The sequence below is a fragment of the Odocoileus virginianus genome, chromosome 7 (genome assembly GCF_023699985.2).
Source record: "Odocoileus virginianus isolate 20LAN1187 ecotype Illinois chromosome 7, Ovbor_1.2, whole genome shotgun sequence".
In the NCBI taxonomy this organism is placed as follows: Eukaryota; Metazoa; Chordata; class Mammalia; order Artiodactyla; family Cervidae; genus Odocoileus; species Odocoileus virginianus.
The window spans coordinates 76345133-76369939 of record NC_069680.1 but is presented as its reverse complement, the minus strand read 5'-3'; the positions used below and the strand labels follow the sequence as shown (position 1 = coordinate 76369939).

The 24807-nt window shown below is 44.4% G+C and overlaps 1 protein-coding gene across 2 annotated transcripts in view; it reads left to right on the top strand.

The window, feature by feature from the left end:
* VSTM4 (V-set and transmembrane domain containing 4) overlaps window positions 1-24807 on the top strand; it is an 81221-nt gene that overhangs the window by 14568 nt on the left and 41846 nt on the right. The window contains exons 3-4 of one of the 2 annotated variants that reach the window (XM_070471009.1): window positions 10572-10640; window positions 20016-20123. In XM_070471009.1, coding sequence (XP_070327110.1) covers window positions 10572-10640; window positions 20016-20123 — 177 coding nt within the window. The remainder of the gene's footprint in view (window positions 1-10571; window positions 10641-20015; window positions 20124-24807) is intronic. The other variant, XM_070471010.1, reaches the window with a different exon arrangement.

The window sequence follows — 24807 nt, the reverse complement described above, 5'->3', positions numbered from 1 at the left end:
GTTTATAAAGGAAGCTCCCTGTCTTCATTAAGCCTCTCCGCACACCCTTCACCCTGTCTGCCCGGCGTCCCTGCATCCGGGTGCTTGCTGGTTGTACGTTGTGCCTGCTTTCTCTAATCGTCCCTTGACCTCCTTTTGCTGCCTCTGCTCCCCAAGCTTTGGGGGTGTCTCTGCCTTTGTACCTTTGCCCTTTGCCATCCTGTTTGATGTCCCAACGACCTCCCACGTTTGTCCTCCTTTGTGCACCGATCAGCCTGCTCTCTCTCAGGACTTGCAGACCCTGGATAGTTTTAATCACGAGGACAGCCGTGAGTGGGTAGACCAGCTCCTAAGCCTGGATTTTCTTTAGGAGAGTTTCCAAGATGAAGCCCGAAGGTCCCTGGGGCTCCTGGTTAACGACGGGCTCTGGCAGAGTCCTGGGTACCACATGTCCCTAACAGTTGTTGACACAGGCCAGTCAGGGGCTCTGCGTGAGGGTCCCACATGGGCCCTTCCCACCAGGGAGTGTGGACCCCAGGGTTCTCCAGAGTGATGCTCTCATTCGTTTAGGCCTCCATTCTTAGGGGTAGAACAGCTTCCGTTCTTGGTTCTCCAAGCTTTGTACAAAATTATCATCAATGGCTTTTCAGCCTGGTTCTGCCACCCACAGACTCAGAAGCAGTCTGATATTCTAAGCAGAATTGAATCTCCTTCCTTTCAGATGGAGATGTTTTCATTAACGGTGAAAATGCTAATAATGGAAGCAATTTGCAAGAGCTGTCTCCTGCAATTTAAACAGTATTTCAGTCTAACCCCAAATAACATGTTTTAACAAACCATGTTGTTATCTGACTTCAGATTATATAAGTGAGCTTTAAATGTTACAAGTGGACAAAGAAAATGGAAAACTGTGTTTACCCTAAATGTATTTAGGGGAAAAGATGAAATTATAATTTCTTATCTATTTAACCCTGAAAAATTAGAGAAAATTTAATAACTGGATCTGAAAGTACCACCACAGGGAATCAATATTTCAAGTTTCAGTGGAAGAAATTAAATAATTCCTTTTTCCCCAGAGACACAGAGCAGATAATTAGGAATGAGATTAACTAAACATTTAGTGCTACTGCTTAATTAAGCAAGCTCACATCATGATGTTTAAAGTGTCAACAGGTCTAGATACTCAAAGGGAACAAATTGACAACCAGAGTGTAATTTAAACACAACTTCAAACAATCCTTCATTGTGTCTATCCTCATTCTAACTGCCATGGTCTTGGAAGAATTCAAGAGATTGGAACAAACTCAGTAGCATGTGTGAAGTCCCAGTTTATGAGCCTGTGATCCCTGTGATTTACCCAAAGAGAGGTACCTGTGGGGAGGTTTGATCCCCACTGTCCTGGGACCCAACCTCACAATCTGGAGGAGAAGAGGTATGTCGATATGGGTATATATTTGATAGACTTTATTGAAATAGCTAGTAAAAAGTCTGAAAAGGCCATAGAGGAGGCTGACACTTGCTTGAGAGTAAGGAAAAGACAAGGTTATATACTTGGGGGAACAGGAAAGATTCACCCGGAGGATGTGACATTCCGCTGGGGCCACAGGGTGAGGAGGGTCTGCGACTATGGGCCATGCCACGTCAAGAGATGAAACAGCCAGAGCAAAGGCATGGATGAGGGAGAAGAGGGATTTGCAAATAATGGAATGGAGTTGGATGCATGTTTGTGGTTGGTGAGGGCTGCGGTGGACAGTGATAAGAGGAAAGGTAGCCGCAGTGGCCCTGGTCAGGGACCTTGTCTCAAGGTTCCCTGTGAAATTCTTGGATGCACCCACATGCCTGCCACAGTGCATAGTACAACGGATTTTGTAGATGAAGGACTGAATGAGTGATCCAAGTCACTTATGGTTTTGAATAAAATGCCATTTTAATTAATAGTAACAAGGAGTGGAAGGTGGTAGCAAGAAGATAAGATACAGGGACTTCCTGGTGGTCCAGTGGTTAAGAATCTGCCTGCCAGTTCAGGGGACATGGGTTCAGTCCCTCCTCCGGGAAGATCCACATGCTGAGTGAGGGGGAAACTAAGCCCCTGCACCACAACTAACAATGTGAGCCTGTGTGCCTTAGGCCTGTGCCCTGCAACCAGAGAAGCCACTGCGGTGAGAAGCCCAGACTCCACCACTAGAGAAAGCCCCCACGCAGCAGCAAAGATCCACCACAGCCAAAAATGAATCGTTTTTTTTAAAAGAAGACAATACATAGATCTATCCCAGGGTTGTGTCTGGAGAGGGCTTGGTAAAACTTACCAACCTTAAGTTTTAATATTTTCTAAATACACATGGCCTTTGTATTCTGTAGCTGATTTCCATCTCAGAATGCATAGTTCTGATCCCACTGCCTTGTCACAATAGGAAGTCTATTTAATACGAGTTTTTGCTTGCTCTTTTGCTGTATTTTCTAGAATTTATCTTAGAGTGAATGCAAAGGAAAGAGTGGCTTAAAATAGCAAAGTTGGAGCTTTTCTGTTTCTCATCAGCTGCTCCATCAGCGCAGGTCACCCAAAGGTCCTATGCACATATATGGCTTTATCCAAGCCCCAAGAGAGACCGCCTTCAGCCTGAGACTTGGAGGGTCAAGGGAGGAAGGAAGCAATAGGCAAACTTCAGAGAGCAGAAACAGAGGTGGTCTCTGTGTCTCTCTGGGTTTTAGTTGCCTTTCTTGAGAACACCGAGTCAGTTATAAATAGTGAGGACACAGCTACATTTACTTTTTTCCTTGGGAAACCATCTCATCATTGAATAAGAAAGGTCAGTGAAATGGCTATATTAATTTTTGAATTTGAGCAAAAGTGTTGACTCCTCTTTATTTTATTTAAGAGTCTTGTGCATATTTCGTATCACTAGAACTCAGAACTCAACCTATGCTCTTCAGTTTAATCCAGGGAAAACAAGAGTAACAGCAAGACCTAAAGAATAAACATATCACACAAGTGTTGTTTACAAAGAACTCCAAAAGAGCCCCCTAATAACATGTCTCAAAAAAAAAAAAAATAACATGTCTCTGTGTGCAGAAATACAAGGCAAAGAATACAGCTTTCTCTGGTCCTTGCAGATTTTTCTCTCCTGTTACTCTATGCAGAATGTTGCCTGCTTAAGGTCTGCGGGCTTCCCGCCTCCATTCTATAAGAAACTAAGAACTTTCTGGCCATAAAGTGATCGAGACAGACCCAGAGCCAGCAGCTCCAAGGTTAGAGCCCTCCAGAGAAGTCCGCTCCAAAGGCCTGGTGAGCTGGTGTTATCCCCTTGCTTCTGATGTGGATCTTCCATGGGAAACAAGGTGCTGGGTAGGCCTGAGCTCCCTGCGCTGGTCTCTCTTCTCAGCTTTCTACAATGTAAGTTGGTCCCAGGACCAAGCTTTCTCTGGGATACCTTGACCCACCAATACAGCATCATAGTCATCCCATTCTTTCATTCGTTCAAAGTAACTGTGACTTGTTATGGACTAAGAAGTATTCTGGGACATGAAAACAGATGCAGTTCGAGCCTGCACAGAACTTTTCTTCAGCTGGAAGAGGGGGATAATGAACCAGACCAATGAGAAAAGTGTAGTGATGCATTATAAGGCAATGCATTCAGCAGGGAGAGAGGGTATGAAATATTAGGTAATCACTAGAGGAAGGCCTTTCTGACTCAAATTCTCTCCAGCTTCCAAGTTTGAGTCTGCCTTTTGGGGAGACACATCATCCTTTATAGATGGTCTGCTCTTTTGAAAATAACTTCCTTGAAAGCTGTGTTCTTCACCTTATATTTCCCTGCACTGAGACATGTTATTAAAGGGCTCTTTTGGAGTCCTTTGTAAACAACACTTGTGTGATAGTCTTATTCTTTAGATCATGCTGTTACTCTTGTTTTCCCTGGATTAAATTGAAGAGCATTGGTTGAGTTTTGAATTTTGGACCTTAACCTGGACTAGGAGGGAGATTGAGGCCTAGGGTCTGGCTCCTCATGACCTGAATCCCCTCTCCCATGTCTCTGGGGACTCATCTCTCTCTGTCCTAGGAGTGTGTGAGACAGGCCTTCTCCATGAGGCTTCCTGGGACTTCGAGCCTCAGAATTTCCACAACTTTGTGCTCCTTAATCATACAGATTCCCAGGTCCTCCCCGCAAAATTACTTGAACCAGAAGTTCAGGGGTTATGCCTGGGAATCCTCAGGAGGCCCCAAGAGGCCTAATTAATTCTCCTGTACACTAACATTTTAAAAACCTTGATCTTCGGGCACTCAGTGAAGGTAGTAGAAACAGGAAGGTAAAGGCATGTCTCACAAATTTGGGGCCAGTCCTTCCTGCATCTGGGCTGCTCCCCGGCCCCCTCACTGCCCTGTGTGTACCAAGGCCCTCCCCTCACTTCCCTCTACCAACTCCTGCCTCCCAGAAGGTGTTCTGGGTCAGAAATGTGCTCCTCACTTTGGATGTAGCCCCTGGTTGTTATTTAAGCTCCTTTAATCATAGGATTCTTTGTGAAAGGAGTTGGGGGCACAGGTAAGCAGGTGGGAAAGAATGTTGGGAGAAAGGGGGCCTTTCCCAGGGCCTCTAACGATCCTGAGTCATCTGCTCCATGAATGACGAGGTTGGGGGTGGGGGGGGTGGGTCAGTCCTTCAAAGCAGGCTCAGATAAAGGTGTGTGTATCCTCGGTGAACGGGAGACCAGGAAGGGGCCAGGAAGTCCCTCAGTTGAAGGCCTTTGTCACCGGGTCTTGGTGTGAACTCAGGGGGACACCCTCTGCCACAGCCTGTGAAATCTGTCCCCCCACCCAAGGGAGTCTGCAGGATGTTCTGTCTGAGTTGGAAATCAAGGGGCTCAGATTTCACATCTCTCTGCATGGTGGTCTCCCCGCAGGGCCCAGCACAGGATACTTGACTAAGATTCTTTCTCTCCAGTCTGCTTCCTCCAGACACGAGGCTGATAGGATCATCTTGTCTTGGTGCCTCTGGGCTGTGTTCTTCCAGACAGTGTGATCCTGCGACCACTTTCAACCAGAGGGCCAAGGTGTGGTGGCTGTCACAACCCACCCCTCCTAAATTTCATCTGATTCTGCTGTCTCAGGGAGGAGCCCAGAATGGCCTGTCCCTGTTATCAGGCCACCACCTCACCAGAAGGGCAGCCCAGCAAGTGCTGGAGGCCCCAGAAAGTTACAGAGCCATCAAGAGGTCAGCTGATGACTTAGCTTTTGAGTGCTCTTTGCTTTCTCTTTATACTGTGGCCCAGACCCATTGATAAATGGGCACAGGAGTCAGAACTCAAAATGCCCACTTTGTTTCTGCTAAAGCTATATTGAGAAGAGTAGGTTGGTGCTGAGGCCAAACTTGGCTTCCTTTTGCTTCCCTGATCAGTTTTACTATCCTCTTTCCAGGCCCCATACCCTGTGGGAGGAGGTGGTCCTTGTACAGCCCTCCCTCACAAGACTTCGGGATGCAGGAAGGATAGAAGAGGCAAGGCTCCCTGGGAGGCAGGGCTGGCATCATTCCCAGCATCTAGAGTAATGAACCTGCTCTAGGAGGGCACGCTGCCCAGCCCCACATTAGCTCTTGGCTGAGAGGCTGAGCTCCGAGCATGGGGCAAGACAGAGGCCACCTTGAGCAGGGCATTGGCCTGAATCTCTGGACTCAGACATGTGTGGCTGGACAGTGTATCACATTCACTTTGAGACAGCACAGGATTAGCAGCTGAAATAAGATAGCTACGCTGAACCTTGGGAAGATTTCAAAAGCTCTGGCAGAATTCATGTAAAAATTTTCTTCTTTGTAGGAACAGATAAGATTATGACCAGTGTTGCTGATCTTCATATGCCAAACAAGGTTGCTGTACTTTCCCATAAAATAGCCACACTGGAGAGAAATGAGGAACCTCCACACACTCCTTGCTTAGAGCCCCTTAGCTTTGAATCCCAGCTTGTTGGTTCTTTCAATACCCATCTCTACAAGTCCACTGGGGAGACCTTGTTTATTACCTTTGATCCCAAATAAGGCAAAGGGACTGCAGACATTAAGCCACAAGGGCAAGGAACTCTTTCTTCTGGACCATTTGGACAACTAAAAAGTCACACTCTGAGGCACAGGGCTGACAGTAAAGGACCATGCTAGAATTAGGTGTGGGAATTAGAGCAGGAAATAAAAGAAACCAAGTTGCTGTCTTATGGAGCTAGGGAGCTAAGCTCTATGGAGCTGTCTTATGAATAAAAATGGCTTATTAGGTCTCAGGCACTGTTCTGAGTACTTTCCATATATTAACCCTTCTGGCTTCACACTCATCCTCAACTTATTATCATCCCTGTATAACAAATGGGGAAACTCAGGCATAACAAATGGGGAAGTTAAGTGACTTGCCCACGGTCACATAACTAGCAAATGGCAACTTAGTATTTCAACCCAGTGCACATCAGTGCATCTCACACTTCAAAGTGCATATGATTCACTCAAGAAATTTGGGTTTAAAAGCAGATTCTGATCCAGTAGATCTGGGTTGGGGCCCCTGCAATCCTGTAGTTCTGACAAGTTCTCAGGTAACATTGATGCTGGTGGTCAGTGGACCACACTTAGAGTAGTAAGGCTCTGGACCATGATGGGCATCACTGATCTGAAATCTAAGGTCCTCAGAGGTCCATTTTCCTTTTGGTATTGTCTTTAATAAGACTCTGTGGTTATCCTAACCTAGGCTCAATTCGTTGAAGATGAAAACTCCTTCAAGCTAATTCAGGAGAGAGGTGGGGATGGTTTAAGGATATAGAGCTGATTGAATGCAAGGTTAGAAAATGACACATCAGCCTCTTGGTACCCAGAATGCCATCAAGATCAAGTTCTCTATCCTCTACCTTCCTTTTGCAGGTTCTGCCCTTGCTCCATTTGCTTTCCTGTTTTCCAAAACGGCTGCCCACCCGAGAGTCTATAGACTTTTTCAACCCCAGGATCTACAACAACCATATGTTCTCTGTTTAAATTCTTGAAGGGGGAATCAGATCAGTTGCTCTGATAGTGAGTAGATTATACGGGCTGTGGGTGGGGCAAATTAAGCAGGAAGGATGTTAGACGAATTGTCTGACATATCTAGTAATGCATGAAAGACCAAATGTCCACTAAGAGTTCATTCCTGGATGTCCAGTTTGCTTTCTTTCAGGGGCCATCAAAAAGAAGTAGATCATTTATTTACTGGACACCTACCAGCTGCCAGGCAGTGTGCCCCAAGATGGTGGTATGGAGGTATCACCTTTTTGGTTTTTGTTTTTGAGGAATTTAGGATCTACAGGGAGGGGAGTTGTTTCCCATAGGACAAAACCTTCCTTCTGAGAACAATTAGAAAAGCTGAAAAAGTAGTCTGCATTTCAGTTTTCTTAATTAATTAGGATTTTTTCCCTAAATTTATTTTTATTTATATTTCATAGATATGTTTGTGTGACATAATTACACAATTACATATGTGCCTGTGTATTTCAGCTTTCCTAATTGTTCTCTGAAGAACACATAGATTGACTGCAGAGAAGAACAGTGAAGGAGCCTAATTGTGTCAGAGTCATTTATAAGAAATTCAGCCTTTCTTATGCAGTGCTTGACTGCAAGGAGATCCAACCAGTCCATCCTAAAGGAAATCAGTCCTGAATATTCATTGGAAGAACTGATGCTGAAGCTGAAGCTCCAATACTTTGGGCACCTAATGCAAAGAACTGATTCATTGGAAAAGACCCCGATGCTGGGAAAGATTGAAGGCAGGAGGAGATGGGGACGACAGAGATGAGATGGTTGGTTGGCATCACCAACTTGATGGACATGAGTTTGAGTAAGCTCCGGGAGTTCATGATGGACAGGGAGGCCTGGCGTGCGGCAGTCCATGGGGTTCCAAAGAGTCGGACATGACTGAGCGACTGAACGGAACTATGCAGTGCTTGTTTAGAAAAGTTATTCTGAAAGTGTTTATGAGGCAACAGCTTTTGGCAGTTCTAACTGTGAGATGAAAATTGGAAGGTCTATGATAATTACTTGAGGCTTTCTATTGGGGATCCCTGAAGTAAGGCAAACCAGAAATAGACCATATCCTATAAAAACTGAAACTCAGCTTCTCAACAGTTCATACTCTCATTGGATTAGGTGAGCATCCTCCTACTCTTAATTTCCTATGAGGAAAATAAAATTTCATCTAGAGTCTCCATGACTCTCCATATACAATATCTGGCTTTTGAGTTAAAAAATTATCAGTCACGTCAAGGGACAAGATCAAAATCGAAAACAGATAATAGGGAACACTCTTGCATTACTGGTGGGAATGTAAACTAATACAGTCACCATGGAAGATGGTATGGAGATTCCCTAAAAAGCTAGGAATAAAACTACCATATGACCCAGTAATCCCACTCCTAGGCATATACCCTGAGGAAACCAAAATTGAAAAAGACACATGTACCCTGATGCTCATTGCAGCGCTATTTACAATAGCTAGAACATGGAAGCAACCTAGATATCCATTGACAGATGAATGGATAAAGAAACTGTGGTACATAATATACAATGAAATACTACTCAGGCATAAAAAGGAACACATTTAAATCAGTTCTAATGAGGTGGATGAACCTAGAGCCTATAATAGAGAGTGAAGTAAGTCAGAAAGAGAAACAATAAATATGGTGTACTGACACATATATATATGAAATCTAAAAAGATGGCTCTGATGAATTTATTTTCAGGGCAGCAATGGAGAAACAGACATAGAGAACAGACCTATGGACATGGGAGAGGGGAGGAGAGAGGGGGGTGGTATGGATAGAGTAACGTGGAAATTTACAATGTAAAATAGATAGCAAATGGGAATTTGCTTTGTGACTCAGGGAACTCAAACAGGGGCTCTGTGATAGGCTGAAGGGTGGGAGGGGGAGGGACATGGGAGGGAAATTCGAGAGGGAGGGGACATGAGTGTACCTATGGTTGATTCTTGTTGATGTATGACAGAAGACAACAAAACTCTGTAAAGCAATTATCCTTCAGTTAAAAAGTTAAAAAATAAATATGTAAGTAAATAACAATTTAAACAGTCTTAAAGAAAAACAGACAATAGAAATAAGCTCACAGGAGATGCAGATGTGAAAGTTATCAGGCATGTATGTAAAATAATACAATTAATATGGTTGAAAAATTAGATGACATGCTGGAGAAATTCATCAGAGAGCATAGGCTTTATCAAAAAAAGAATTAAGTGAATGATCTATAACTGAAAAAAAAATACCATAAATGAAATGTTAAGCTTAGTAGATGGGTTTAAGAGCAGCTTAGACACAGGTGAAGAGAAGATTAGTGATCTGTGTGGTAGATCAATAGGAAATACCCACCCAAGACCTGGAGAAAAATAAAGATGGAAAATTCAGATTTGGAAACCACGGCAATAATAATATAAAAGTTTGAGGGAGGAGCAATAAATAGAGTTAAAATTTTAGACCATCCCTGCCATATTCCTTTCCTCTCATATTAATTCAATTTTTATTCCAACCCCCTTTGTCTTTTTATTTGGGTCCTAGATTCTCTTCTGTAGAACTCTTCAATGCAGTAACCAATGACCACATGTAACTATTTAAACTTAAATTAATTAAATTGAAATACAGTTACAAATTCAGCTCCTTAGTCCCATGCAGACACATCACGTTTCACATGCTCAGCAAACATGCAGTGGCAGATCTGTATGTGGTGCAGGCACTGAACGTTTCCCTCATCTCAAAGTTCTCATCTCTCATCCCCTGACATTTATACTTTTCCATTAGGTTAATTTTTAGATTACCCCTGTACATGGAAACTTTCCATGGTTCTAGACTCTTTAGTATTACATTCAAGGTTTGAAAAAGTAGTGAAAGTGTTAGTTGCCCAGTCATGTCCAACTCTTTGCAACCACATGGACTATAGCTCGCCAGGCTCCTCTGTCCATGGAATTCTCCAGGCAAGAATACTGGAGTGGGTAGCCATTCCCTTCTCCAGGGGACCTTCGCGACACAGGGATCGAACCCAGGTCTCCTGCATTACAGGCATATTCTTTACTGTCTGAGCCAGCAGGGAAGTCCTGTAACTCCATTGTGTTTCCTGATGATTGAAAGCAGGCACAGTGAATTCAGTGCTTAACCGCTGACTGAAAGCAGACAAAATAATCTCAAAATCAGATGCATGCTGCTGTGTGACTGTCTTACATGGAGAACGGTGCTCAGAGCGCCGACCTGTGTCATCAGAAGACCTCAGGCTTCTCTAGAGATACTCAGCAAGTGCACTACATTTTGGGAAGATGTAGTAAGTATTAATATATGGGGTGAGTAGGTCTTCTACTGAACTGAATACCAAAAACTTAATTCCCTTCTCTGGTCTCTTACTTATTATATGTAAGTCATTGTACCTTCCCCTGGCATGTGAGTTGTGACAATTAAATGTGGTATTTGCAAATGTGAAAATTACTTTATAAATGTAAGTGCCATGTACCCCATATGATATAATCTTTTGGACTGAGATGGGCCAGGTTCATAAACTACTTCACTTCATGCTATGCAGTTTCATTTTTTTTTTTTTTTTGTCTTATAGTGATTTCCCTCAAATCTTCTGAAGATTCATCCTTTGAGAAAAAGAAAGAGACCTGGGCATTTTTTGAAGGTAATTCTTACTTACTTCTTTATTATAAGATGCAGCCTCACTTTTAGATAATAGGAAATGAATAGAATAAGAAGAAAGGACCCTGACTTCTTAGTTTTTTCCTAACATCAAATGGTTTTCTTGCTTTAAACATAGTCAGGAGTAGGATGGGAATCCCTGGAGGTATCAGTCCACAGATTTTGAAAGAATAGAGTTGAAAGCTCCAATCTGCATAATTTGGTGGTATTTGTTTTTCTTCAAGATTCCTACTCCTACGTGATATTAAGGAGAGACCTGTAAGTGATATAAAAAGGCACATTACATCTACTGTGACTAATTTTATCTCAGGTTTCTTAAGAGTTTGGAATTCTGGAAACATTTGTAAACCTTAAGTCAGTGATTTTCAACCCATGTTAGAGTAACCTGGGAGCTTAAAAAACACTGTTGCCTGAACCACATCTCTAGAGATTTTGATTAAGTTGGAACTTGTTAGAAGTTCTTTATGAGATGCCAGCCTGCAGCCATGGCCCTAAAGAGATGTTTCCCAAAACTGGTTCCAGACCAGCAGCATCAACATCACATCAGCATCAGCACACTTGGTAGGGAGGCTGTTATAAATGCACTGTGTTCTGTGCCACCCGTGCTTATGGAATCAGAGTCTCTGGGGGCATTATCCCGAGAAACCTAGGTTTTGTATACTCAGACTGGAGCTTTAGAGCAGTGATTCTCAACAGGAGGTAATTTTGTCCCTCTAGGGTACATTTTCCAATGTCTGGGTACAGTTTTGGTTGCCACAATAACATTTTGGTGCTACTGGAATCTATTGGGTCTTACAATGCACAGGTCAGCCCTGACAGCAAAGAATTATCTGGCCCCAAAATTCAAGAGTGCCAAGGTTGAGAAAGTATATGGCCTTAGAGTATGGACAGCTCACAGAAATTATTGTATAGTGGTTGAAGAGTATGACCATAAGCAATGAAAGAATGTACTTTGTGAGTTCTCAGGCAGAACCTTTGATGAGTTAAAAAAAAACCAACACAGATTAATGTTAAGGTGTGATCAGGAAATTGTGAAGGATTACATCTTGTGAAGGCATTGCATTTTTTGATGATGCATGAACCTTGCGAAAAGGATCTAAGGAGACTTGTGTTCCTTGGGACTTCACCATCACCTTTTGTTAATTCAGTGGATATGAGAACAGGCTCATGGGAGAGTGCATTTGGATTCAAACCTACCTCTTCCAATAGCTAGTTAATAACAGTGACTTGAGGAACTGTCTCCCTAAGAAAAATGTAGCCATAATTATGAACCTGGTTTGCAAGCCATAAAGTGTCACTCAGGTAGGCCATTAGGATTGTTTCATTTTGAAGTCATAAATATTGCATTTCTCAGGTTACACTTTACTGTAACAGTAATTCTTTGTATTCCATGCCTTTTCTTCTGCACATTTTGTAGATGGCTTTTTCTGAATTTAATGATCTTCTCCAAGTAAAATAATCTGCAGTTCCCTCCTTTAGCCTTTCGTTCAGTGAATGCCTATTTGTTAGCAAAGAGCTGTGTGACTTTCATCCTCACAGAGTGAAGCAGTAGAAAAAGGAATTGATGTGCCCATATTCTGAGGCTGCCTGTAACCCAGGCACTGGGAAGGGGGGGCGTCTGGAGTTACCCTGGGGGCTCTCTAAGATAGGTCACTGGCAGACGTGACAGTAGGAGCCCTGTGTATCATCAGATGCATAAGGATATCTTGGGGGGTGTTGTTAGTAACCCAGACTTTGGGTTGCCCCCCACTCCCACCCCTGCCAAGAATCTGATTATTACATTTAGGAAGAGATCAAAGAATTTGCACTTCATCAGGGCTTGAGGTGTTTTGGTGCAAGTGATCTGAGGACTGTTTGAAAATACTATGGCCCCAAACTCAAGACTTTATATATTTGGAGAGACTGTAGCATTTAAAAGTCTGTACACACACACCTTGCTGCACAATCCGAATCTCTAAAACATTTTGTATAATTAATGATTACTTTTTAGTTCATGTGTAGCTATGGAATACCAGGGTTACTCTCAGTCTAACTCTAACAAAATCTATAACTCATGGTGCACTGTCTTTTCCACACAGAGAATTCGGTTTCTACAGAAAAGCAGGACTGGAATTCTCAGTGTATATCCTGCCTCAGAGCAGCTGTGTCCAAGGCGCTCTTTCCCTGTGATTTCGGCAGCAGCAGCATCTGTGGGTTTTGCTTTTTTAGTCCAGCCACAGTGTTGACGAGGTCAGGGGTACAGCTGAAACTTGCTGGCGTCTGATCCCAGGCCTTTGCCCTTTTGTTTCTGCATGGGAGAGCAGCGGCAGCGCTTGAGGACGGATATCTGTCCTCCTGGGACTCAGCTCGGCCTGGCTGCATGCCTGCACCACAAAAAAAGCATTGTCAGGCCTCTTGGTGAGATGCTGGAGTAAGTTAAAATCCCTCCGGGCTATAGCTCAGGTATTTCTCCCCAAGCAAGATATTATTACTGGCTGGGTAAAAACATGAGTAGAAGTACCTGGTTTTCTCCCCAGAACTGCAAAATAGGGATTTGTACTTGCCCTGGAAATACAGAGGATGGACATTAATTTTCTGGATTCAATGGCCCGGGGGGGGAGTTGAGCTCCTTCCCTGTGCTGAGGAATGCTGGGGTCACTGGGTTTCAAAGCAGTGCTGAATACTCCAGACAGGCTCATGGTTGCCCGGCAACAGGTGCGCAGGTTGCCTTTCATGGGGACTGCTCTGCCTGGCCTGGCCTGGCGTGGCCTGGCTTTCTGAACGGATGGGAGCTGGCATGCAGACACACTTTGCACCACATCTTGGCTTCCCTGCCGCGTGCACATCACACCCGCCTGCCGGCCCCACCATCTGCTTCAGGGAGGCCTGGGCTAGGGGCGGTGGGGAGACAACTTTCTGCATGGCGGCTTGCAATTGAATCTAACAAAAACGTTGGTGTCTTTGGAAGTCCAGCAGCAGAAGATGAAACTGCAAGTGATTTCGGAGAACATAGCAAGATTTTTAGAATTATTTTGAGTGTTCAGGTGTATGTGGTATTTGAAAAGCTAAGCCTGGATTTCGTTAAGTGTAGATGTTTTGTTCAGCTTGAACCTGAAGGTGAGGATTCAGCCTCCAGACAAGCATTGTTTGGCCTGGCCCGAGTTTTACAACCTGTGAGCTAACATTTATAATGAGAGAGGCGTTTATATAAAAGGAAAAGGTGAAAGACCGGGCAACTTTGGGCCAGTATCCAGCCTGAGAACGGCATCTGGAGCCCTACTGTGGCACCCGGGGAACACTGGCTCTAGCTTGCTGGCAAAAACTATCCTGGAGTCTTAGCCACTTGTGCTGGCGTTTCAGATGGCTCAGGGTTTAACCTTTGTTTTCCGAGAAAGACAGGGGAGGTGGTTTTAGTGTTCTGAGTAGTTCCAGCAGGGAGATTGCCTTTATGCAGCAAAGGAAGGCTTGAAAACAGAGGGAAAAACCAGCAACCTGGGGTGCTACCCAATCCAGGGAAACCTCAGGTGTTCTTGAGCTTTTTGTCCTCCTACAAGGTGATATTGTTTAATGTTCCTGTGGCTTTGAGAATACAATAGAGCAGGCATGATCCGTGCTAAGCCTGTGGGGACCCACGTGAGGGTGGCTGGTGCCTGCTGGCCAGTGTCCACAGCCCGGAGGGCCTCTGTGCTTGGCGGTGCAGCTGAGCCTTCCGGACTGGCCAGATGTTTTATGACTCTGTAGCCGTGGCTGCCTGTGGAGAGCCCCTCTGTGCACGTTGAGGAGGCTGTGATCTGAAACTGTCATGTGGGCCTCCTGGAGCCCTTTGCCTCCTGCCTGAGAGTGTGCCACAGATGTCTGCAATAGGTTTGGGGGAACGCTGGTGGGAGAGTCTCCCTGCGACCTCATCCCTCTTTGATTCCGGCAGTCCTGAAACCAGAGATGCCATCTTGATAAAGAGGGGAACTCGTGACTCAGGTCGCTCTGCTCCATCGACACAGAAACATAAGGAAGAAAGTTCTTCTCTCCATTCCAATCCTGAAGCCCAGTTGCCCTTGCCTTTTGCTCCTGGGGCCCGAGTCTCCGGAATCCTTTTGAGACAGGTGCTGCACCCACCTGCCCGCGTTCTGTCTGCCTGGCACTTTGACTGCATTTGTTTCCCAGCCTCTAGAGCCAGAAATGGCTCTGTAGTCCTGTTCCCGGAATAGTTTGCTCAACAGTGTGTGAATCCAGGACTGGCCATATGTTATTCATGTTCTGGCCTGTCCTGTATCCTGTCATGAGTCTCAGGCTGTGACCTCTGCTCTCTCCCTTGGAATTTCGTGTTAAATGGAAGCCCAAGCTTGTCCCCCTAACTGCCCACGTGCAGAGTTCTCTACTGAATTAAGCTGCAAAGCCCAAACATCTGAGACACAGGCATCTCTTTAGAAAGGCAGTTTTGATCTCACTTACAGGAGACAGTTTTCTCTGTGTCTGTCTCAGTCTCCTTATACCCCACTAGCTCCTTGACTCCAGTTATCTGGCTCTGTCCCCACCATCCTACTAAAGGGGCTTTCCTACAGGACTTCTCCAGTAACTTCCTAGTGGGAAAACCCAAGGGTGGTTTCCAAGAGCACTGGATGCTTTTGGGGAAGCTTTCTTACGACATTCTACTCTCTTGGCTTCTACAGCTCTCGCTTGGTCCTCCTCGACTCCTGCGCCTGGCTCCCGCTCCATTTGTAGGATACTCTCTCTCTCTCGCACTCACCTGCCCTTCTTCCTAAATATTAGTGTAAGTGCTCCCTTCCCCAGCAACCTTGTCCTGCTGTTCTTTCTGTTGACTGAACCCAGGTCTCCTGTATTGCCAGCAGATTCTTTACCCTCTGAGCCACCAGGAAAGCCCCTTTCTATTGACACTTAGCTTATGTTTTAGTCTAGGCTTCGAAGTTGCCTTCTAAGACGCTAACTCAAGCTAGCTTAGGTGAATATCCTGGCTGAGCCTGAGTCCAAGGGAGGCTCTCCAAGGATGGGACTACCTAGGGCCTCCTGGGGACCCTGAGATGTGTGATTCTGTCCCATTTCCCCTTCTTTCTCCTGACCATAACCTTATCTGCTTCTCCAGACTTCCCTGCAAGCCAGCCACTCCAGGAGGCTTACTGCTTGCTTTTTCAGCTTCAGCACTTAACCAGCTGCTTCTCCATGTCCTAATAGCTTTATAAATGTGCATTCTTGCCAACTCAGCAATTCCACGTCCAGGAACTTAAATCTTGAGAACACAATGTGAGAGTCATTAAGTTTTAAGGTTATGAATACTCATCTTAGAATCATTTCTTATAAGGAAGTTAGGAACACTTTGAGTAGCCAATGATAAGATACTAAGTCACTCATGATGATGTATAAATGGCAGAAACTTTTATCATATTTTTCAAAATTAAAATAACTTTTTGAAGAGACCCTAGTGAGAAAATGAGATAAAATAAAAAGCAAGGTATAAAACAGTTATGATCTTAAAACTATATGCATATACATCATAAAGTGTAGCACCTCAGAGTGATGGATGGCTGATGACTTGTTTCTCTCTTTCTTTTTCTGCTTTTATTCTCTCTCTGCATTTTTGCATTTTCTGTGTTATTTTAACTACAGCTTACCACAGTGGTCCAGTCTTCTGGGAAGCCCCTCCAAACCTCTCCAAGCTGGATGGGTCCCTCCTCTGTGTGTTTCTGGTACCGGGCATATATTTCTGTGGTTCGGGTACCATGTAGCCCTCTGATTTCTCGACGAGAAGACATTTGGATATTCATGATTATATCTCTTGTACTTAGGAGCAGGCTGAATATCAGTTCAGTTCAGTCACTCAGTCGTATTGACTCTTTGCAACCCCATGGACTGCAGCACACCAGGTCTCCCTGTCCATCACCAATTCCTGGAACTTTCTCAGACCCATGCCCTTCGAGTCAGTGATGCCATCTAACCATCTCATCTTCTGTTGTCCCCTTCTCCTCCTGCCTTCAATCTTTCCAAGCATCAGGTCTTTCCCAATGAGTCAGTTCTTTGCATCAGGTGGCCAAATTATTGGAGCTTCGGCATCAGTCCTTCCAATGAACATTCAGGACTGATTTCCTTTAGAATTAACTGGTTTGATCTCCTTGCTGTCCAAGGGACTCTCAAGAGTCTTCTCCAACACCACAGTTCAAAAGCATCAATTCTTCAGCACTCAGCTTTCCTTATGGTCCAACTCTCACATCCATACGTGACTACTGGAAAAGCCATAGTTTTGACTATATGGACCTTTGTTGGTAAAGTAATGTCATTGCTTTTTAATATGCTGTCTAGGTTTGTCATGGCTTTTCTTCCATGGAGCAAGCAACTTTTAATTTCATGGCTACAGTCACCATCTGCCCATCTGCAGTGATTTTGGAACCCAAGAAAGTAAAGTCTGTCACTGTTTCCATTGTTTCCCATCTATTTGCCATGAAGTGATGGGACCAGATGCCATGATCTTAGGTTTTTGAATGTTGAGTTTTAAGCCAGCTTTTTCATTCTCCTCTTTTACTTTCATCAAGAGGCTCTTTATTTCCTCTTCACTTTCTGCCATAAGGGTGGTGTCATTTATGTATCTGAGGTTATTGATATTTCTCCCTGCAATCTTGATTCCAGCTTGATTCTGATCTTGATTCCAGGCTGAATATGTCTGTTGGCTAAAAACATTCAAGTCAGCAGAGAAGCATTTTTAATAAGTTCAAACATTTACTAAGTTTGAATATCTGCAGCTTTTTGCTTTGTGAGCTTTCCTGGTAGCTCAGATGGTAAAGAAGCTTCCTGCAGTGTGGAAGACTGGAGTTCGATCCCTGAGTTGGGAAGATCTCCTGGAGAAGGAAATGGCAACCTGTTCCAGTATTCTTGCCTGGGAAATCCCATGAACAGGGGAGCCTGGTGGGCCACAGTCCATGGGGTTGCGAAAGTTGGACATGACTTAGCAACTAAACCACCACCACCACCAAACTTACTGATTGGTTTGGAAAAATTGACATCACAAAATGTGGAGACATATAATTCATAAACGTGTTATATCTTGCCATTTATTTAGGTCTTCTTTAATTTCTTGCAGCAACTCACTCCAATATTCCTGCCTGGGAAATCCCATGGACAGACGGGTCTGTAGAAAAGACCGGACATGAGTCGGACATGACTGAGTGACTAACACTTTCATTTTCACTTTATTTCTGCTTTGTACAAGCTTTAGATAATGCTTCCGGTTTCCCTTTCAATTTCTGGGCAGTTTGGGCATTTTATCAATCAGATTGATGAATAAGTTGATCACTGGAGTTTAAGAAATGACTGTATATTTATAATAGCCAGGACATGGAAGCAACCTAGATGCCCATCAGCAGATGAATGGATAAGGAAGTTGTGGTACATATACACCATGGAATATTACTCAGCCATTAAAAAGAATTCATTTGAATCAGTTCTAATGAGATGGATGAAACTGGAGCCCATTATACAGAGTGTAGTAAGCCAGAAAGATAAAGACCATTACAGTATACTAACACATACATATGGAATTTAGAAAATGGTAATGATAACCCTACATGCAAAACAGAAAAAGAGACTCAGATGTATAGAACAGACTTTTGGACTCTGTGGGAGAAGGCGAGGGTGGGATGTTTCAAGAGAACAGCATCGAAACATGTATATTATCTATAGTGAAACAGATCACCAGCCCAGGTTGGATGCATGAGACAAGTGCTCGGGCCTGGTGCACTGGGAAGACCCAGAGGGGATCGGGTGGAGAGGGAGGTGGGAGGGGGGATCGGGATGGGGAATACATGTAAATCCATGGCTGATTCATGTCAATGTATGACAAAAACCACTACAATATTGTAAAGTAATTAGCCTTCAACTAATAAAAAAAAATTAAAAAATAAAAAAAAGAAATGACTGTATATACTGTTATGGGCTGAATGTTTGTGTCCCTAAAATCTGTATATTGAAATCCTAACCCTTAATGTGATGGTATCAGGAGGTAAGGATTTCGGGGGGAGGGGGCGCCAGGGGTGATGAGGTCGTGAGCATTGAGCCCTCATGAATGGGATTAGTGTCTTTATTCGAAGGGACCTGTGAGAGCTTACTTGCTCTCTCTCTGTTCTCCTCCACGTGAGGATACCAGGAGAAGACATCTCCAACCAGGAAGAGAGTCCTTATCAGACAATGGACTTGCCAGTGCCTTGATCTTGGGTTTTCTAGTCGCTGGAAGAGTGGGAAATAAATTGTTGTCATCTAATTCACCTGGTCTTTGGTATTTTGTTATAGCAGCCTGGTTTAAGATAGATATGAACATGATTTAATCTTTGGACTGTAAAGCAAACTTATTTTGAGATATTTGTAGATTGATGTATATTTCTAATAAGTAATACAGAGAGATTCCTTGGACCAGTTTCACCCTTTTATCCAGTTTCTCTCAAGGCATTATCTGGAAAAACTGTAGTATAACATTGTAACCAGGATATTGACACTGATACAGCTGAGATACAGAATATTCGCTATGAGTCTCCCTGATAGCAAGACCCATATTTTTCCCACCCATTCCCTCCTTAACCCCTGGCAACCACTAATCTGTTCTCCATTGCTACCATTTTTGTCACTCCAAAAAGCTTTGTGTAAATAAAATCATACAGTATGTAATTTGGGGGGATTTTTTTCTCACTTAGTATAGCTCTGTGCTAAGAGTTGTTCCCTTTTATCACTGAAAAGTGTTTCATGGTATGGATGGAGCACTGTTTAACCATTCACCCATAGAAGAACATCTGGGCTGTTTCCAATTTGGGGCTATTATGAATAAAACTGCTACAAACATACACAGCCGGGTTTTTGTGTGAACTTAAGTTTTCATTACTCTGAACAAGTGCCCCCAGAAAGTGATCGCTGAGTTGCATGGTAGTTGTTGGTGTGTCCTTTTAGGAACCACCAAACTGTTTTCAGAAGTGGCTGTACCATTTTACATTCTCACCAGCAAGGTCTGAGTGACCCAATTTATTCGTATCTTCGTCCGCATCTATTATCATCTTAGCTTTATTTTGGTTGTTCTGATAGGTGTATGGGTTATCTCATTCTTCATATGGATACTTATAGAACACAAGTTTTAAATTTTGATGAAATCCAATTTAATAAGTGTTCCTTATTTGAGTAATGCTTTGGTGTTAAGTCTAAAGATTCTCTGCTTAGTTCTTGATCTCAAAGATTTTTCTTCTCTTTTTCCAGAAGTCTTCTTGTGTCTACTTTACATTTAGGCATATCGTTCATTTTGAGTTGAATTTTGATAATGTGTGAAGTTTTTTTTATTTGGAGCATCTGCTCTGGTGTGGCCTGTCCTGGCAGTGACCCTCGTGTTCCTGCCTTTCAGATCTCTACGTGTATGCTGTGCTCGTGTGCTGTGTGGGGATTCTCAGTGTTCTACTCTTCACCCTAACCATCATCTGGCAGTCTGTCTTTAGCAAGAGGAAATCCAGAGGTAAGAGAATGGATAAAGTCATGTCTGGAGTGAGAGCACAAGCAAACCACAGACAGACAGAAGATGGCTGGGCAAAGTATCACTTTGGTTGAAAAACGCATCCTGAGTCAGGGGTTATTTACCTATGACTGGCAAGCAAAGCAAGTGGGGGAGGTATGTCTCCCTTAGACTCTGCTAAAATCAACTGTAACCACTGTTGACATCATTGCACTTCCCCCTTTTCTTAAAGCCCTTCCTTCTGTGGTTTCTGAGCGCCCTCACCTCTCTCTTCCTCCCAGAAGAGGCTGTGGGGGCAGATGACCCTGGGTTTGATTCTGGTTCTGCTACTTAAGACTGGGTTTTTAGACACATTCCTAATGCACTCTGAACTTTGGCTTTCTTATTTATTAAATGACATGGGATGGACACCGTCTTCTTTAGACTGAATATTGCTGTGTGTTCTTAATTTAATTACAGCATCGGCACTGTGTCTGGCAGGGATTAGAAAGGCTTCCCTTCCCTCCTGTCCAGTCTGAGCGTTCACTTCCTTCTGCCTCCTTCCTTGTTGCTGTCCATGTCCCCTGGATTCTGTCTTCAGCCCCTTCCTGCTTTAATCTTTCTCCTTTAGTGATTGCAGTAATTGTGGCTCTGACTCTAATCTCCCTATGAATACTGCCTGCTTTCTCTCTCTAGCCCCCTCCTCTCACCAAGCCTCCATGACACGTTTCTACCAGCTCCTGTGTGTTTCCTCTGAAATACCCTTCCTGTGCCCTCCCACTTAGGAATTTCTGAAATAGATGGGGACACTGCAGCTCCCAGAGATGACCTGGGTAACAGCGGGGCTTTGGAATTAAAATAACTCCAGTTCAGTGACGACTCTTCACTTCCTATCTGATGTCTTCTTCCCTCCCATGCCTCACCTCCATCTAAATAGTGAGGAGTACAGTAGTATATCAGTCTCATAGCATTGTTGTGAGGATTAAGTTAAAAAAACCACAAATGAAACCCTTAACACATTCTGGTTCCCTGTAAGTATCCTGTATTTATGATGACATGTGGGTATAGTTATTAATATATATAATAATGATTACTGTTAGCCTAAGTTCATAAAACTGGCAAGTATTACATTTGGTGCTCATGGCTTAAGGGGAAAATAAAGGGACACCGAGCAGCATTTCTAGAGGGGATTCTCTGCAGAGGTGCAGGCAGGGCTAAGCGAACCAGGGAGAAACGGAGAGGGAGGCCCTCGGGGACCAACACCCATGGGATGTTGTTTCTACCCTGGACCTTAGGGGACAAGAGAAGGAGAGGTTCTGGAATTTGTGAGAGCTGCGCTTTCAGAGAGTTGTCACTACTAGGAGCCTTAGAAGAAGGATTCAGCCAGGCCAAACCAGGCGGGAGCAGGGAGTGAGCCAGGAGCCTGTACTCCTCAGCCCCTCCCTGCCCTCCTCCTTTACACGTCCCAGGGATGCTTTCCTTTGGTCCTGCCACCCAGACCTGAAGCCAGAGGGAAGTGCATAGAGGTCAGCCTCCAGGGCCTGAGTAAAGTGGAGAAGAGTGATGATGACCCGGACAGGAGCACAGAGCCCCGAAGCACCGGAGATAGAGCCAGACGTCTTCTGCAGCCCGTGCGCTGCCCACCGTGCTTGGTGTGAAGGTTCTGCGCCCCAGGTGCCCCCCTCCATGGCTGTGCCCACCTTCTCCACGGTGTCTAAGCTTTTCTCCTGTTGCAAACCCTTGATGACTTTGATGAGCTCATGGCGCATGTTGCACATGTGCAAATGTATTTGCCTCCCTCCAGGCGGATAGCGTGCAAGGCAGGGACCATGCCTCTGACCCATTCTCCTTGGAATTAGGCAGATGACAGCTGTTCACCAAATGGTGGGCAAGTGGCTTTGTCTCCCAGCTGCTTTGCTCCCAGCTGCTGGAGTTCGGATGCCACATGGGCAGTCCCCAAGCCTGTTTTGCTGTAAAGGCATCTGTTCCTGGGCTCAGGGGCGTAATGGAGAAATCTGCCTGGAGCTGCAAGTCCTGGTAGGTTGTAGGCAGGAGCCATAGGTAGTTCAATAGAAGTCCTTCTTTTCCAGAGTCAACAAGCCAGACCAGAACACATACTCCAGGCCTCTCAAAGAGCCACTGGGGACCCAGGTCTTAGCTGCCCTCAACCCCCTGGGAGTGGGCCTAGATGGCCTCGTGTGTACCTGCACACAGCGTCTGAAACCCTGTGAGCTGTCGAGGGCTTGGCCTGACTACCCACTGCAGGCTAGACCCCTTGTTGATCCCTCCACATTCTCACGAATCCTTACTGCCAGCCCAGACAACAGCCTTTGTTGCTCCCTTTTGACCAAGGACACAGCTGGGGAGCTTGTCCAAGTCCCCAAACAAGGGAGTGGTAGAGCCCAAGCCCAGTCCCATCCTCGGCCTTTGTGTTTCTGTTCAAGAAAACCTCAGCCATCTGGGGACTGACCTTGCCAAGGAATTTCCCTTCAGCCTTCCATGCGGTTGTTGCTGAGGTCCTTCCTAGACAGCAACTCATAGCTCCCGCAGCAACTTGGAGCTTGCCACCTGCAGGCTGGCATCCTGTAACCCAGGTAAGACCATGTCCAGGCTGGGGTTAGCCCTCACCTGGACATGGTAGCCTTAGAGCAGATTGGCCAAACCTTCAGGGACAGACCTCAGAGGCCCTAACACTGCTACAGGGACTGGCAGGATGGGGGCATGGCTACCTCCATCCCTAATTACCCGTGACAGGGACAGGCCCAGGGGGGATGATGGCCTTCAGCCTGGATGTGTCATTTGGGAGCCTTAGCCATGCAGTGGGTATTGTGTGGCCTGAGCTGAGGAGGCAGAGAAAGGTGGCCAGAACCTCGGGCTCCCAGGTATCTTCCTGTTAGAAGAAGTAAGAGAAACAGCCCTTCCTTTTAGAGTCCTCAGAGTCCGGAAGATCACAAGTTCCCATTTAAAAGCACCACATCCTGAATTTCTGCTTCTATGCACAGGGGTTGCCTTGTCTGGCACCAGAGAGCCTTTGAGTCAAGAGCCCTGGGTACTAAGCTATGACCCATGGTGGAGACTGGCTCCAGAACCACGCTTTATTGTTTTTCCTCTCTTCCTGGTCTCACTTCCTCACTTGCCAGTGGGTTTCCCAGGATTCCTTCCCACATAGACTCTGCACTTGAATCCTGGTCTTATAGACAGACTCTGCTTCTGGGGACCCCTAGCTAAGACAGGTGATGCAGTTATGTCATCAGTAATGATTATGCTATGCATGTTTAAGGGAGATTCCAAGCGAGGTCTAGTTATATTTTTCTGTAAAATAGTATGTGTATAGAATTTTGCATGAAGGTTTTAAAAATATCCTTATTCCACAAGTCTGTAGGTGTTAAACTTTTTTCTGGATAGAGTTCTCAGTAAATACTGCATGATTAGTAAAGATTTAGAAAATAAATATAAAACTAATCAAAACCAGATAAATATATTATAAGTTTAGATAAATAATTAATAATCACAAGAAGTAAAATGTTATTGGAAATGAATTTTTATTTTTACTTCATATAGCCTTGTATGTATTTACTTAGTAATAGAATTCAGCATCGTTTCTATTCCTGTATTTTTAATAGATGTTAGCTCTGCAAAATCTCAGTATGAAAAGAGGCAGGAATGGATGAAGTTTCCTTGCACTACTCAATACTTTAAACTGCTTTCAAGTTATATGTCAAAAGTCATAATGATCTATCATGGAAAATGATTTTAATTCTCTACCAGCTGATGACTGGATTAGCTCATATTTCAATCCTTGTTGAAAGCAAAATATTGGAAACCTCTCCTCTAGTGAAAAGTTTATGTGCCCAGTCATTAGTCATTCACTTTCTCAACACTGACACCAATAGTCCAAATCATTTACTGATTCATTGAGGCCACTGATGTGCCCACTGGCTTTTAGCCCCAGGACAGGTCTCTGTAGTACAAGTCAGGATGGGTGAAAGGAATGCCTTGATTTTATGAAGTAGAAAGGCTCATTTAACAGGGAGCGAGGGAAAGGAATACAGCTAGACCTAGGGCAAGTTCCAGGGAAATTAATTCTAAGGAAAGAATAACATGGGAGGTGAGGATCCAGAAAATGATGTCCTTAAAACTATTCTTTCCAGGGGTATGCAAGCCCCAGACTAAAGACCACTGACCCGTATAGTAAGCTTAGGATAGTGCCAGGAAGACATGGTGAGTTCAATAAATATGAACTATGATTTTATTATTATTGCAACTATAAATTATCCAGCAAATAGTAGGTATTTAGTAAACACAATCCAGAAAGAGTTCAGTTACTAACAAGGCGTTGGGTCAGATAAACCAAAAAAACTCCCGAAAGCTGAGAATCTGTCATCCTGGTATGGAGCCTGCATTGGTCACCTCCATCACAGATCACGTCAAGTGTAGGAACTTGAAATAACTGTTTTATTTGCAGATCAGAAAGGTGAACTGGACTCAGTTGAGCAGTTCTTCTGGCCTCAACTAGATCACTTATGCAGCTTCAGCCTGCTGGTGGGGCAGTTGGGGCCTGGCTGCTTTGGGGCCTCAACTGGGATGTCTTATGTCTGTTCCGTGTGGTCTCATCTTCCAGTAGGCTAGCCAGGCTTGTTTGTGTGGTGACAGAAGAGTTCCCTGCAATGAGAGAGAGAGAGAGAGGGCACGAGCCTCAAAACACAGG